The 16308-nt window shown below is 36.3% G+C and overlaps 2 protein-coding genes across 4 annotated transcripts; both read right to left on the bottom strand.

The window, feature by feature from the left end:
- Positions 1-491: 491 nt before the first annotated feature.
- Positions 492-9272, bottom strand: LOC144444667 (uncharacterized). 3 transcript variants are annotated; one of them, XM_078134169.1, is made up of 7 exons: positions 9038-9272; positions 7109-7507; positions 5545-5601; positions 4069-4232; positions 3011-3374; positions 2604-2714; positions 492-2249 (listed from the first exon to the last, which is right to left on the bottom strand). In XM_078134169.1, the coding sequence occupies exons 2-7, from the start codon at positions 7500-7502 to the stop codon at positions 2089-2091; spliced, it is 1251 nt and encodes a 416-aa protein (XP_077990295.1). In that variant the 5' UTR covers positions 7503-7507; positions 9038-9272; the 3' UTR covers positions 492-2088. The 3 variants fall into 3 exon arrangements, with proteins under 3 accessions (XP_077990295.1, XP_077990296.1, XP_077990297.1); XM_078134170.1 differs by having other exon boundaries at positions 5545-5571; XM_078134171.1 differs by lacking the exon at positions 5545-5601.
- A 2212-nt stretch (positions 9273-11484) lies between these two features.
- Positions 11485-14634, bottom strand: LOC144444343 (uncharacterized). Its single transcript, XM_078133755.1, has 3 exons — positions 14232-14634; positions 12231-12953; positions 11485-11726 (listed from the first exon to the last, which is right to left on the bottom strand). Exons 1-3 carry the CDS (start codon positions 14632-14634, stop codon positions 11509-11511), a joined length of 1344 nt encoding a protein of 447 aa, XP_077989881.1. The 3' UTR covers positions 11485-11508.
- Between the last annotated feature and the right edge of the window lie 1674 nt (positions 14635-16308).

The raw sequence follows: 16308 nt of genomic DNA, 5'->3' as shown, positions 1-16308 counted from the left end.
GGTGTTGTGTGTGTGGAGGTGTTGGTTGTTATTGTGTGAGTTATTGGGTGCGGACACCTCCACACACACAACACCAACCCACCTACACAGACAATAGTGATGATATTTCTATTGTCTGCGCTCTATATAAACAGCACACCCAGAGAGTATAAAACAGTTGTCTGATGATCTCACAATGCGTGAAACTCCGAGTTACAACCAAGAAAGAGTTCCAGTACTACCAAAACTATTGCGCTCTGCCACTGCGGTATAGAGCACTGTCTTAGCAGATTGATACTCATCGAGTTATATATATATATATATATATATATATATATATATATATATATATATATATATATATATATATATATATATATATATATATATATTATTATTATTATTATTATTATTATTATTATTAATCTTTATTTATTAATCTCGATAACTCCATAGGTTATTAAACCTCTTTTCGTGGAGGTCGAGATAATATATATATATATATATCCAAACTTCTTTTAGTGATTAATATACCGTTTCATAACCTTATTATGATGATGTTTTTCGTTCTGTTTTTTTTTCAAACTTACATCATAGTTTGACCACTTGACGTTTTTACATGAATACATCACTTGCTTGGTGGGGTTGATGAAAGGTATGCGTATATTGGGAATGAAACTCAAAGTGCAGACGTATGCAACTATTTTAGTAGCCTAACTATAGACGTGCAGACTAACGCTATAACACTATTTGTTCTATCACAGGGAACCTTGCACACTCCTGTAACATTCAGATACCTAGGACAGGGTTGTGCATATAGCTGTACCATCTTAGTGGAGCCACGGAGGCTGTATAAGCTATGTGTACAATATCCCTGTAACAACTCTGGCCGACACACTAGGTTTAACATACCTAGATTTTACAGATGTGTAACTGGTATGCCAACATCACTGTAACTTGGATGCGAAAAATAGCAATGCAGCATAGGTTTTTACAACATCCATGTACAAGAGCTTTTTCCCACAACCATGTACCAGCTATGCGAGCATAGCTATAACATGGTATTTCCCACAGCCATGTACCAGCTATGTTACCATAGCTGTAACAGCGGTATTTCCTACAGCCATGTACCAGCTATGTTAGCAATGCTAGGCGGATATGAACAACAGGGTTGGTACAGTGTGTTATTTTACCATAGCTGTTACATGTATGTACACGAACTATGTACCAGGTATGCAGTACACAAAACATCATGGCACAGGTGCGGTATTCCGCATCCATACAACAGGCATATTTCTCACAACCATGTACCAGGGCTGTGGAAAATTATACCTTGTAACGGGACTTGAGGCACACGTAGTACATAGCTGTGCTCTTCTTCCTATCACTAGGATGTGGCCACATCCTAGCACTAGGATGTACAAATCCTAGTGCTAGTGCTAGGCTGACATTTTGATTATTTTTTAATTTTCGCTCAGTCCAACATTATTAGGCCCATCCCCGCCTCACGTAGTGCAAAAAATTAACATAATTTAGAATAGAAAGCAGTCAGTTTCCCATGTAACCTTTCAGGAAAACACCTAACTGTGGTTTCATTAATGACGTCATTGCAGGATTTATATTTAATTATTTTTGACCAATCACGCTGTATGGTGGAATGCCATTCGAGACCTGTGTAAGTGAAGCGTCAGAGTAGACTTGTTGGACAAAGCGAAAATTCATGAACTCAAAATGTCAGTTAGGATAGCGGAAATAGTGTTGTGACGTTAGTGTTACACGTCTAGAGGTGGGTTGCTATTTTAGTGTATTCTTAGTTTCCCATGATTTTGAAAATTAACTTTGGCAAGAAATAAGTAAACAAATAAATAAATAAATAATTTAAAATAAATTAGAGGTAGACACCATATTTACTACCGGCCACCGTCTCGATTGGACCTCCAATGTTAATATTAATTATCCACACTATCTCATTCTCTCCACAACTCTTTTCACTTTTACAACAAATTGTCATGTAAGAAGGTGCATCGTCAAGTTGTACGATCAATGGTCCTGACCAGGTCAAGCGGCGTAGACCTGATCACCATATTCCCTTGCATGTACTAGTTTCTACTACAGTGCCCAACAACTATAGTACACGCATACGCCATTTCCATACAACATGACGTGACGTTGACTTTGTCGGGGATTGCAAAGAAATGTGTTTCTACCTTCGAACTGTATCTCTGTCATCCTGCCAACTGCATCCTCGTAATCTTTCTTCTTCAGAGTGCCTACATTTAGACGGAGGTAATCATTGCAAAAGTTATAAAAACATCTGTTGTTTATAACGTTAAAATGACATACCTTTGATAAAAAAAACAATTACTACTAATGTTTCTTGTCAATTAAGATGCTCGCTAGCAATTCATATACTTTAGTATTGCTCTATAACATTAATATTTTGTGTAAAAAAATATACGTATTATGTCAATAACCTTCAATATTGAAAGCTACAATCTAAAGGCTGGATATACTAATATTATGTTTTATTCATGTTCTTCAAGTTATTATATTCATATTATAAAACCCATATTTATAATTGAAACACATGTAATTACTATATGTTTACTTCTGTTTAGACATACCTTGGTTTTCAATGGGAGGTATCCCACACAGTATTCTATATACTCCATTTTCTCGTTTACTTGGACGTTTTCCTTTAGTGCGCACCGGCACAGTTAGACTGTCTATGAGTACTAAGAGCAAACGAAGATACAAAAAAGATGTTTTCAAAAGAAAACGAATTAAACACCACCTCCATTTACATGTACTCAGTTGTATTCCACTGTCCCATGGTGATGTAGCAAAGTCCTTTCGTGTCAAACTTATGCCAAATCAGCTTTCAGGTCGTCATTCACTATACATTTAACATAAAATTGAATTAAGACCGTATTGTAATTTGTGCACATTATTCAAAAGACTGTAGTGTTTTAACACACAGCAAGCAGCATAATCTACTGTTTAAAAGCTCCATACTGTACTGTGAACTTACTCATATTTTCCTCATTGTTGCAATTTTTGTACAGTTCAAAGACAATATTGAAATGACGAGCTTTCCCGAAGAACCGAAACCAAAATGGATGCATCCAGGATTTATATGATTCTGGTCGTCTTCCAACTAAATCTGTCTTCATTTCGCTGTTAAGACCGTCCCATACTCGATAGAATCTCGTTGATGAACGGATATTGTCTGCACAGACTTCTGACGCGTTGTTGCTGTTGTTAACGATGTTAGACTGCTTCCGTTGGAATGATGTTTTCTGTCCAGCGCATTTCTCCATGGGTGATTCTTTATGATCTATTTCCATTGGTCTGTTGCAGATTACTTCTTTTAATTTGATGGCATAATCGCAATTCTAAAGAGAAATGAAGCATGGACATAGTTTTTGCATAAATAATACACATAAACACACAAGTCTCACATTTGTAGCCAAACTTGGTTACAAGATCTAGAAGCATTTGAATAAAATAAGCTTAAATTATGAAAAATATGTTTTTAAACGACTTTAAGTAACTGTTACAGTATATAATTCCAACTTCAGTACTGTCATTCAGTGATGCTTGTATTCCTAATGTAGAAAGACCAAACATACATGATATTAAATAGACACCAATATGTCTTCTTGGACAAATACTTGAACAATAAAATGAAAGATGTTATTCACTGTTCTAATCACCTATCGATTCCTCGTTCTCGCGGATTACGACTAAACGCACCCATAGGCTACGATTTCACACATGACGGTTGAACTCCAGTTAGGCAAGTCCAAATCCATCATGAAACATATCCCTTTATGATTGGTCCTCTCTACCTTCCTCTCTTTTCAATAGCTTGTAATTTTTCTTTTACCTATTTCCTAGGGGACTAGTTACAATCAAAGTGAAACATTAAAAAGAATCTTAGTAAGCGTCTTTTTGAGAGGAGGGATGCTATTCAAAATCCGCCAATGCGAGGAATCTAGGCTACTGATTAAATATACAGTGGAAACCTTGTAAATAGATTGTACTGTTTTTACTATTCATGGTTAAATTTCATATCTTCATACAAACCTTGAGAGTAAAATCATGATGGGCCAGTTCATCTGTATGTTCATACTCTTGAATACCAAGTACAATACAGTGATCTGATTTAGGGTGTGGATAATGTGGTGTATGGAATCCTGTACACACAGGTCCATCTGGAGCAGAGACGATCTTCAACCTGGGTCTCTTTTCTAAACATGAAAACAAGAAACAATACTTTCTACGGAAAGTTATCAATTCCTACGGAAATGACTTGCATATCAGTGTCAATTTAATTAACCCATGCAACTTCTGCCCCACCTACAGAAATGAACACCTTAAAACCTGTAATACACCTTTCATTAAAGTATATATCCTTATTTACAAGATCTTACAGGGTATTCGAAAGCAGCTTCATATTTGTTTGATTGTGCTTTTTTGATAGCGAGGTTATATATGTTTACTAAGGATTAAGAAATTGTACACAAGAGGTCTTTAAAAAAATATTATCTCACTAAGTAAATTATGTATATTTACAAGGTATACAAGGAGCACGGTAACATATGTAAGTCACCTAATCTATATCAGACATTCCTCTCAGAATATAGGAAGTTTTCGGTATTTCACTTGAAACAGGGAATATCCCTTATTCTCAATGGACACGATTACAAAATTAATTTATCCTCACGGTAACTGATACGTATCACGCCAAAATGTAGATGTCACAAAACTTTGCGCATTATCAATCTATCTCCTCCTTGTCTTTGGTTTTCAACAACTGGCGTTTGAATGGTCTTTATCTCAAGTTCTTCCATTAGCAGTAGCTTATTACTAAAGACATGCGGATTATACCAGACCAATCTTTCATTCAGAGCAAACTTTTTTATATCTGATCTAGTCTAGTTCCTGACGACAGTACTCCGATTTTACACTATTTTATCTATATAGTCAATCTAGTCAATCTCGTTACTCGAGCACAGAATTCTGTGCCCCCACTACAGCATTCATATAAACATGATGACGTTGTCGCGTCCAAACATGATTTTAGACTGAAGGTGGAGCATGTAAAGTTCTGTCGGGCATTTGCATATCATATCAGTCCTAGAAACATGAGAAAGGTAAACTACGTCAAAACAGCTGTACCAATGAATATTTATGGTCAATGAAGACATCCTGTGAATTTGTGATGGATAACTACTGACATGAGCCATTTTTTGGAAGGGGGGGGGGGTGAACCACAATTAATGCATTGAGTAACGAGATTGACTAGACGTAGTATGAAGACAACAGTGTGTACAATTGGATTACGGTCGTCAGGAACTAGACTACTATATCTCTGCCTGCCACACAACAGTAATCTAACTAAAATGTTTATCTAATTTCGACATCCGCCTTGAAGTGGCCCTGATAATCTGAAATTTGCATTTAGTGTCGACTAATTTTAATACTTTTAATTACATGATGGTATATCTAGCAACTTCGAACGTGTACCATTCTATAGGGGGAAGAAGTAATATTTCTTACCTGCTATTTCGTCTTGGTGATGGCGTCCTATGGTGGACGAAAGATAACGACTGTTGTCTGACAGTGCAGAAATAAAAGCAAAACACAGTATGTGTTTTAAGGTTAGCGTAAAATGACGTCATTAATATGATTGTGTATTTCACTTAGTGTAAATTAACTTTGTGGTTCTCCCTTATTTTATTAAAAAATAACAAAAACGACAAGTTTTATAAATCCTAGGTTGACTATAAGTTACTATATCGTGGCCTAAATAATTACGTGACTATTTGGTAGACTTACAACACATACAAGATCATTAGACATGTGACATACCGTTAGTACTTAAGGGCACCTTCAGTAATTACATGGGGGGGGGGATCAAGTCCGATCTGCGGTATAATATATGACACCCCCCCCCCACTCTATCGTGCTAAAGTCGTTGCTAGGACCAATTGTGTTTAAATATTTTCATCAATGCCTGCAGAATATCACCTCCAAAACATCCCCACCAAGTTTCAACCCCATTCACCATGCAGTTTCAAGATACAAGTTTTTGACCAAAATTGAGAGGGATTTGTAGACCTAAATTGCATATCGCTGATCATCACGTTGTAAGTACAACTTCATCTACACATCCCATTAAATTCCTTCAAATCTACTTGGTAGTTTTGGAATTATAGATTTTAGACACATTGTTATACCTAATTTGCATATCACTTATGGGATGATCATGTTATGAATATTTCTTAATCTAAACACCCCTAGGAATGTTCCCACTAAATTTCAGCCCGATATGCTTAGTATTTTTGGAATTAAAGATTTTTGCTAAAAAAATACGTAATTTATACCTAATTTGCATTTGCCTTTTGGGATCATTATGTCAAGAACAATTCTTAATCTAATCACCCCTAAAAATGTTCCCAACAAAGTTCAGACCGATCTGCCCTGTAGTTATCATATCATGGCAATCAGTCCAGCGGTTTTTGATTTTAAGTTGTTTACACACACACACACACACACACACACACACACACACACACACACACACACACACACACACATACATACACACAAACAGACAGACACTTTGTCAAGCCTATATCACTACCTTTTTTTTTTAAACATGGCCCTCCCCGAGGACCACTTTGTAAAATGTTATCCCCTGGCTCTAGATCTACAACACCCTTCTGAAGGATTCCTAACGAAACATGTTTAATATTGATGTGGCATTGACATTATAAAACAAACAAACAACAAAACACAAGCATGCAGTGAGACGGACGGACATACATACATACATACATACATACATACATACATACATACATACATACATACATACATACAGACAGACAGACAGACACTGCCAGACAGACAGACAGACAGACAGACAGACAGAAAGACAGACAGACAGACAGACAGACAGACAGACAGACGGACAGACTGATTACTAAATGACTGACTGACTGACTAACGGATTGGGTAAATAACTAACTGGCTAATTACCTAAAAAAACTTCAACTACATTAAATTCTCAACAACATTGCCATATGTAAGAACTCTTAATCAGAAAGTTATTTCATACCAGACTCCAGGGCCTCAGTAAATCGATTCCAGAACGTTGAATCCCGAGTGTCAAGACAGGTTAATGGCTTGATCGACTGTGGAATATCACAGTCCTCCAGTATGATTGGAACCAAACACTCCATACCCATGGAGATATACTCTTCAAGAGCGAGAAGCATTTCATATTCACACCACGAACTGTCGCAAAATGCTTTGGACAATACAAATACAGTCTTGCTACAATCCTGAATAGACGATATTACATTGTTTATCTTTGGTTTCCCGCCTAAATAATCTCTGATATCCAAGAGGCAATGAATACCATGATCTGTCTCTAACGTTTCAACCATGTTTGTAACTTGCACTCTGTCCGTGTCACTGTAGCAGAAAAATATATGTTTCGTATGCTCCATCTTACCTGTATAGAATAATAATATGAATATAGAGCAGCTGTAAGTTTTAACACATATACATACATACATACATACATACATACATACATACATACATACACACACACACACACACACACATACATATACATACATACATACATACATACATACATACATGCATGCATTCATAAACACACACACGCACGCACACGCATATACATACATACATACATACATACATACATACATACATACATACATACATACATACATACATACACATATACATACATACATACATACATACATACATACATACATACATACATACATACATACATTCATAAACACACACGCACGCACACGCATATACATACATACATACATACATACATACATACATACATACATACATACATACATACATACACACATACACACACATACATACACACACACACACACGTACGTACGTACATACATACATACATACATACATACATACATACATACATACATACATACATACATACATACACACATACACACACATACATACACACACACACACGTACGTACGTACATACATACATACATACATACATACATACATACATACATACATACATACATACATACATACATACACACATACACACACACACACACACGTACGTACATACATACATACATACATACATACATACGTACATACATACATACATACATACATACATACATACATACATACATACATACTGGCAGCGAGCCAGAAAAAAACTCTGAAATGGAATACTATAAACAAATTCATAGTCTCAGTCTTAAACAGTTCTCGAACGAACCATTGTAACACTATGTGCATACACTGATAAGAGAATTCGGAAGGAAATGACTAATTCGTATGTAAACCACGTGCGTATGCATAACGCAGAAATCGAAAGTAAATGCAACCGAGATGTTGACATAGTGTATAAGTGAACAGAGTTGGAATGGAAAGACATCGACTCTGAATAAAGCAGACTATTTTGACGAATAGGCACTTCAGTGATGTGTACAGACAATTTGAATAGAGAGCAATATCGTTTATTTTACGATTACTTTAGAAACAAACTCATACACTCTGACCCCGTGCGTAGGCATAAAACTCAAATCTTCACATTGCATTGCCGCATTTAGTAGAAGCGTAATCTTTAAAGTATTTCATATTAGCAAGTTGTACGCACAACGTACAAAAAGCAGAACAGACATTGACATATTAAATAATGTTCAAGGAGATTGAGGTATCCTCACTTACAGCCATCAGAAATCTAATGATCTTTTCAAAGAAATTCGCTAGCTAACCTATGGCTAATGGATTGTTATACTACTCCTAGTAATCTTATGTTGTACATGATGCAAGACAAAATTTAATTCCTTGTAGTCTGTATATCATGTATGTTATAAACAACATAATGTACGACTGTCTTTATATTATAAGAGTAGTTATAAATCTTGTTATAAAGTTATAGTACTCTATATTTATGTCAACCACGTCATAGTAAATTCGTTCTTACCATTCTTCACCGCACCTAATAAAGATGGCGTTCGCTTGCAGTCGTCGCCAACAGTCCGACTCTCTGAGTGTTATTACAGTGTGTCAGTTTTCTATCCGATTTGATTTGTTTATGTTCTTCGGCGCACGTGGATCACTCTTATGATGTTATTTAAACTGATTGTGGTGACTAACTCCAACACCTGTCAGGTCCTTGCCAACCGTAGGTTTCACCATAGTCCACAACTATGTAAATAACTGTGTTATGATGACTCAACTTAGGGTCGCGTATCTTTCATATGCAAATGTCTAAACGATGACGACACAGCAGAAGGGGAAATCCCAGCCTTGAGGGTAAGAAATGCGAACGATTGAGACACTTAGGCCTAATAATCTGTAAAGGCGTTTTGGGCGTTATGTGGGGTACGGGTAGGGATGGTGGTGTTCGCGGATGTGTATGTGTGTGTGTGGGGGGGGGGTCGCAATAACGTTATAATTCAAAAAATAATAAGGCAGCGCGGTAGATGTATAGAGTACACGAAGAAGCAAGGTGTTTTTAACGTCTCCCTGCATTATTCTTAGTTAGTTTTCAATCATCTTGGTATGACTTTCCTAGCTATTTTTCTCAAAATTTGAACGAAACTTAGATATCCATACCAGCTGAATAAAGTTAATGTACAGAACCAACTCGAAATATTATTTATTCTGATATTAATAAGTGATTACATAATAATTTGACCTTCCAAATATCTATTTTCCGTACTTCAAATTATTTTAAAACAAATATACACACAAATAATTGTACAAAAGTATAACACAAACTTCCCTTACGAAGGGTAAGGACTGAGTAATTCTAGCTATATGTGGATGTGACGACATCAATTCTTACATTTATCATGGTCACGTGACTGACACGAATATATATATATATATATATATATATATATATATATATATATATATATATATATATATATATATATATATACGTTAACAACAATACATGGAGCACTAATATTATTCAAACAATTCCATCTGTTTGAAAACAAAGCAATAAATATCGACCAATCGTATCAAAGTATTTCCATCTGTAAATATCTGTAAATGTGACGAGTAGTATAAGGTCGTAATTTGTACACTTAATTACGTATTCAGATATAATTGAATAAACATATATGTATTATATTTCATCTTAGCTTTCAAATGCGGCCACAGGAAGATTAGTGAGATTGATGACAATGTTTCATGTTGAGATAAACACAATACAGATAACATAGACATCCCTTATGTTGTATCTGGGCTGTATTTTGTTATAGTGGTATTTGTTTTTGTTATCATTAAAAAAAAGTACGGAGCAGACCACTGTGTGATGGATGTTTGTGTGTTATCTTTATTGTGTCTATCTCAACATGAAACTTTGTGACCAGTCTCACTTATCTTAATAACGTCCAATAGCATTTGCAAGCTAAGACGAAATCTTCCCTAAGAGCGCAATAAATTCGACTTACTGTGACTGTGTCTTTGTCTACATGTAACATTCACATAACCCGATATAATCAATCATTTATGGTTGATACATTTATTTCCTCCGACTTCAAGCGTCCCTTTAGCCTAAACATTTTAATACAACGTACATAAATTTAAACTTTGGTGAGAAATCTTATTACAATAATTGCCTCTGAATGATTATTTGTATACATTGACGCAGTGAGGCACGTGAAACAAAGGAATCGTCAAGTTGGATTGTGGTGTTATAATTCTATCATTTCTATTACACCAGTATGTAGCCATCGTACATTAACCCGATACTGTAACTTCGGTGTGGATTAGGTGTCTAGTAACTTTAATATATATAGATGTTTCAAGGTGTTTTCTCCTTTGGCATTAACTATTTCTGTGGCCCTCACCAGATATATTATCCAATCAACCTCCTTTTTGAAATGTAAATAAAAATGTTATCATGTTTTATATCTGGTGAATAAACAATTCAATTCAAATTCATGATCAATGGAACCTTTAACCCTGACCAAATGTGAGTTTATCCAGTGTGTGCCAACTTACGATTATGTGTAATTCGAGCTGCCAAGTTGAGTGCTTCCCCTTATCACGAGTTATACCCCGAGAGCGCCGTCTATTCCACCCGACGACAACATAGTATTTTTACAGTGGATTTAACAAAAAAAATATCATTGAACCGATAGTTTTCCCATACTCCAACACAGGAAACTGGAAGGTTGTCAAAACTTGTCAGGGTTATATGATTGATCGACCGCATAGGGATACTCTATAGCTTTAAATTTACTCTATTTTTTTATGAATAGTTGGTATAACTGAAAAAAAACGGTAACACATTCACGATAAAACTCAGACATGTGTAGACACAGACACAGACACACACGCACGCATGCATGCAGCAAACGCATCCCTCAAAACATCATGTAGAAAAAAATAGCCGTTAATTCACGTTATCACTTGTTAAATAAGCAATGCAGTTTATGTTTTATCGCGTTGTTTCGTCAGCTCAAAGTCCTCCGTTAACGCATATAATCTGTACAGATCAATAATTTCATCATCGTCCAAGTCTTCAATAGTGCATAACTTATCCTCCGTTTCATTGACAACATTCTCCACCAGTGCACGTGCACTATTGAGACAGTCCTCTCTTGGCAATAGCGGCAGAACATCACATTTAATATTACTGATGGTTATTCCTGGAAAATATAAACAAAAGTGAATAAACACTAATGGTTTATAAACAATGTCTCGGTAGCATTTCAAGTGTTAGGAAAATACAGAGGTTGACCTGATTACTTGTCAACAGAAAAGACATAAATATCTTGATTATTACACCCATCCATCCCCCCCCCCCACACACACACACACACAAACACACATATCCAATGTCCCTGACGTGTAAATGAACAGATCATCTCTATGGTACAAGATATATACCGATTACGTCATCAGACATCATTTTGGCCTGCTACTACCGCTCGTCCAGTATTCGTCCTCGGATGGTATCTAAATTTCACTCTCACTGCCCTTCTTCTAATAATACATTACTATATATGGAGACTAACATTCATGATAGGGGTTCTGTCAACAAACTAGTACAAAAGGTGATATTGTACACTCAGTTGATTTTCCTGAATGCATGTAGAATGGCAATGCCACACACGATAATAATATCATTCTATGAATTTAGTACGGCTTACCCACTTTGTTCCGTATAAACTTCTCAAGCTGTCGTTTTACCGAGGCGTGATGACTACTATCTGCATAATACCATGAAAATAGTTTTAAGTTGGGGCGGAGTACAGTACACTTCTTTACTCTCGTGACCCGGAATCCCTGCAACACGTTCCGCAATGACCGTGGTCCATTCTTCTTCTCTGTATTTTCATTTGCCTTTGAGTCTTGCAGTTTACTAGTATCTTCCTGCTCTAGATCTGCTTTGCTTTCTTCCGTCGCTAGTCCATCAAATAATTCTGGAACATCGTCACTACATAAGAAGGCTGTCTTAAGTACTTCATTCTCCTTTTTGGTGCTAATGAATGACAAGTTTCGTATCACTTGTACTTCTTGGTATCCTTTCGCAGTTTCTTGCTCAATCTTACTTGACATGAATGGGTGTTTTGCCAGGTAATTACATATTATGTCTTTTGAATAATTTTCTGTAGCCTTGTCGCCAACAACCGCTTTGAAACGACTGCCTCGGCATTGAGGAATAAATGGAAGAAATTTGATATATTTCCTCATTTTCTCTTTTTGAAATTCTGTAAACTCATCATGAATAGAGAAGCAACGGTTCTTTGCGACAAGACTTAAAGCTGTTTCATCGTTGAATTTCCAAACAGTCTGCCACGACTTTGCAACCAACTCCTTGCCAGGGAGGTCTTTGGACCACTCGTCTCCATATATCATGATTAAAATTGAACCTAATGGTGACAAAAAATGAAAGTATTGTGATCAATTGATGAGAGATATCTCTGATAATCATGACATACCAGTCAAATGTTATGAATACCGATTAAATAAAAAAACAACAAGAATATTTTTGAAGAAACGTCAACATAACGTCACATATATAAACAACAGGAAGCTTGGTAAACAAAGGAAGACTTCATTTGTGAAATTCTACAGGTTGCATGAGCTTTTCAGAAAAAAAATTATCAAACATCGTCGAAGCTGTTTACACGTACGTCCAATACGTTTAGTATGAAAACATGGGTAGTCATGGAAAATACTTCAGACATGCTGACTCCTTCCAAATTAAAAACTACAAACTACACCAGGTATAACCTACTGAAGTTCAAACAAAATCCGTGGTCAGAAGCCAGTGAGAGTTGGTAGAATCTGTTAAAAAATAGTATGCATGCTGTTACTGTTTTAAGACATTAACTAAATACAAAGCCTACACGGTGTAAGGGAGCCTTCAGTATTTACAAGAGGGAGGGTCGGAGGAATCAGGGGGTGGGTCACATTTTACAAACCTATTCTTGGGGGAGGGTCATATTTTGCATTACAATATTTGGGGGAGGGTCACATTTTAAAATCCGTAGTTTTGTGACCAAATTGAAGATTCAATTATTCTAAATTTGTTTTGTGTGTTTTGATATGTAAAAATGAGATGAACACTCAACATTTAGTTTTACGAGTACTTTACATGCCTAAATACAAAAATAAAAATACATATTTTGTAAGAGAATTGTTTAGAATTTTGTTGAGTGTACCATCTCACTTTATCCCACACACTGTCCGTGAATGTTGTTGTTAATATACGATGGTGATCATAATCATCATCATCATCATCATCATCATCATCATCATCACTGCTACCATCACCATCATGTTTTAACAACAACATTCACGTACGTACAGTGTGAGTGATGAGGTGAGATGGGTACACTCAACAAATTGCATCGTTTTATTAAAAAATGTTCTTACAATATATGTATTTTAATTTTTTGTATTTTTGCAAGTACAGTACTCGTAAAAATAACTCGAAACACACAAAACAAATTTACAATAATTGAATCTTCACTTTGGTCACAAAGCTACGGATTGTAAAAGATGACCCTCCCCAAAAATTGAAATGCACAATATGACCCTCCCCCAAGAACAGGTTTGTAAAATGTGACCCCCCCCCCCGATTCCTCTTGCCCCCCCTGTAAATACTGAACCCTCCCTTATCATGAGAATCAATAAAGGTTTACCTTTAGGTTTTGTCTTTTCACGGTAAAGCATATTGAGTTCATCCCAATGATCGACGTTAGGGTCGCGTCTTTCCGGAGTTATTAGGGTACGAGTTTGACGGGAGTCGATGACGACTATAGCAGTGACGGTGTAGGCACTGTCGAGTGTACGTTGGTTTACTCCGTCATAATCCAATACTTCAACGGTGTCTTTTAAATCGTCATCGTCGTTAACTACGTCCGAAATGGATTGTTGGACATCAGCCGAGGCTTGTTCGAAAGACTTGAGTTTCCAGTACGTATAAATTATGTTTTTTCTTTTCTGGTGTGTCGGTTGCCATTGTGGTCTGTTAAGAATTAAAACCACTGTTATGTTATAACTGGAAATGACGTATGCAATGAAAGAATTTGTAGGCGGATACATCAGAGTGCGGACTTTGAGATAGAGGCAGTGCGCGCGTTGTCGAGTTTGCAGACATGGGAGTTGCCAGTAACGCATGTGACTGGTAAACATGGACTTTGAGTCATGAACAGTCCGACTTTGCGGGTATTGTTTGAAATACAGTTGAGGGCAATATGCTATACTATCGTCCCTTAGCTTAAACTCGTGAGGTCCACGGCGTACGTCCGAGTGGCGAAGCCGCGGGAAGTGAGGGACTTTCTCACTTCTCGCAGCTTCGACGCTCGGACTGCCTTCGCTCTTCGTAGTCACGGGTCTGGCAGCGAGACTAATTGTATCCCAAATCATGCACTTGAGGCGCACGGGGGCGGTTATCGCTATTATTTATAATCATTCATTCCATTTCACTCACCTCGAACTACATCGAAAATAAAAGAAAAATCGTTCATCTCGATTAATGCACTTGTCCGGAAACGATCATCTTACCCCTTTGATCATTATATAAAAGTGTGTTTACAATTATCTAATAAGGCCCGGAATGAAAATAATTGATCTGTTCCGGTTACCCGCCCCACCTAGTTTTTCACTGCAAACCCTAAACCTTTTTTTTTTTTTTACATATTCGAGAAAAAATAATACAATCGCGAAAAGTGTGAAGTCTCACCAGAAATAGCGGGATGGACACATAAAACTGTTCTTCCGAACTGTAATGGTTGTACATCTGATAGGAAGAAATGCATAACACAAGAAAGACCATTTGAAAAAATAGTGGAAAACTTGAACTAGATACTCACACTATAAAAAGGTAATAAAATAAAAATAAAAAATCTACCTACCCTACATATTCTAAACTTAAGCGTAATCGGAACCACACAGGCTTAATCAACTCCGTAAACTTGGAGTTGCATCGATGTGATAATCAGCTGAGTGTGCTTTATGTCTGTTAAAGCATAGCGAAAGTATAATATGCTGTGAGCTATGACGATATCGTAGAGGTAGAATATTGTATATTGAATATTCTATATTGTAGATCACTTTAAGTAATTTTAAGTTTTTCCATAATTTACTGGTTTGGTAATCTGAACATACAAATCAAATAAGGCTTTGTAGAATTGTTAACATTTGCAGCAAAAACATTGGTGTACTATAGCCGTGTCAAGTTGTTGTACGAAAAACAAGTTTTGAGCAAAGCCAAGACCATACTAAGCAACAATCAGTACCCCCTTCAAGTTGTACCATCCCGTCGACGTCGGCTATAGCGTTCCAAAGTTAAACAAAAACAAACAAAAACAGAGCTAAATATTTATTCATTCCGAAAGTAATTTCAGTAATTCATTGTTCTATTGTTTTAATGTGTCTGCCTTTGTTTTAATTTGTGATTGTCTTTTCATTTGTAATTAAAACTGTATTTATCGTACTCTCGTTATTGTGACCTTGTTTTCAACATTTTTTCATGTATGGTTTTTATTCTCTACTGTCGCACAAAGAAATGTTGGGATAATAAAGATATACCGAATTGTATTGTATTATAATAGATTGTGTACAGAATGCAGAATACAGTTGTTGTTGCTATTATACTTGTACGTCACAGTAATGACATCAACGGGGATTTCCATTGCATCAACATCGAAGATTTACATAACAATAACTCCATTTTCTTCGTTCGCACTTTTGTCAATAGATCAGTGTGTCTCGTTC

Source organism: Glandiceps talaboti, chromosome 13 (assembly GCF_964340395.1).
Source record: "Glandiceps talaboti chromosome 13, keGlaTala1.1, whole genome shotgun sequence".
NCBI classification, from domain to species: Eukaryota; Metazoa; Hemichordata; class Enteropneusta; family Spengelidae; genus Glandiceps; species Glandiceps talaboti.
Note: the sequence above shows the minus strand (reverse complement) of the source record. Positions and strands in the feature narration are given on the sequence as shown.

Coding starts and splice junctions, on each gene's coding strand:
- LOC144444667 (XM_078134169.1), bottom strand. CDS start 7,502: ATGGAGCATACGAAACATATATTTTTCTGCTACAGTGACACGGACAGA. Junction 4,233..5,544: donor TCACCAAGACGAAATAGCAG/GTAAGAAATATT, acceptor TTTCATGTTTAG/AAAAGAGACCCAGGTTGAAG. Junction 2,250..2,603: donor ACCTCCCATTGAAAACCAAG/GTATGTCTAAAC, acceptor GTCTAAATGTAG/GCACTCTGAAGAAGAAAGAT.
- LOC144444343 (XM_078133755.1), bottom strand. CDS start 14,634: ATGTATCCGCCTACAAATTCTTTCATTGCATACGTCATTTCCAGTTAT. Junction 12,954..14,231: donor TGAAAAGACAAAACCTAAAG/GTAAACCTTTAT, acceptor TGTCACCATTAG/GTTCAATTTTAATCATGATA. Junction 11,727..12,230: donor GTTTATACGGAACAAAGTGG/GTAAGCCGTACT, acceptor TATATTTTCCAG/GAATAACCATCAGTAATATT.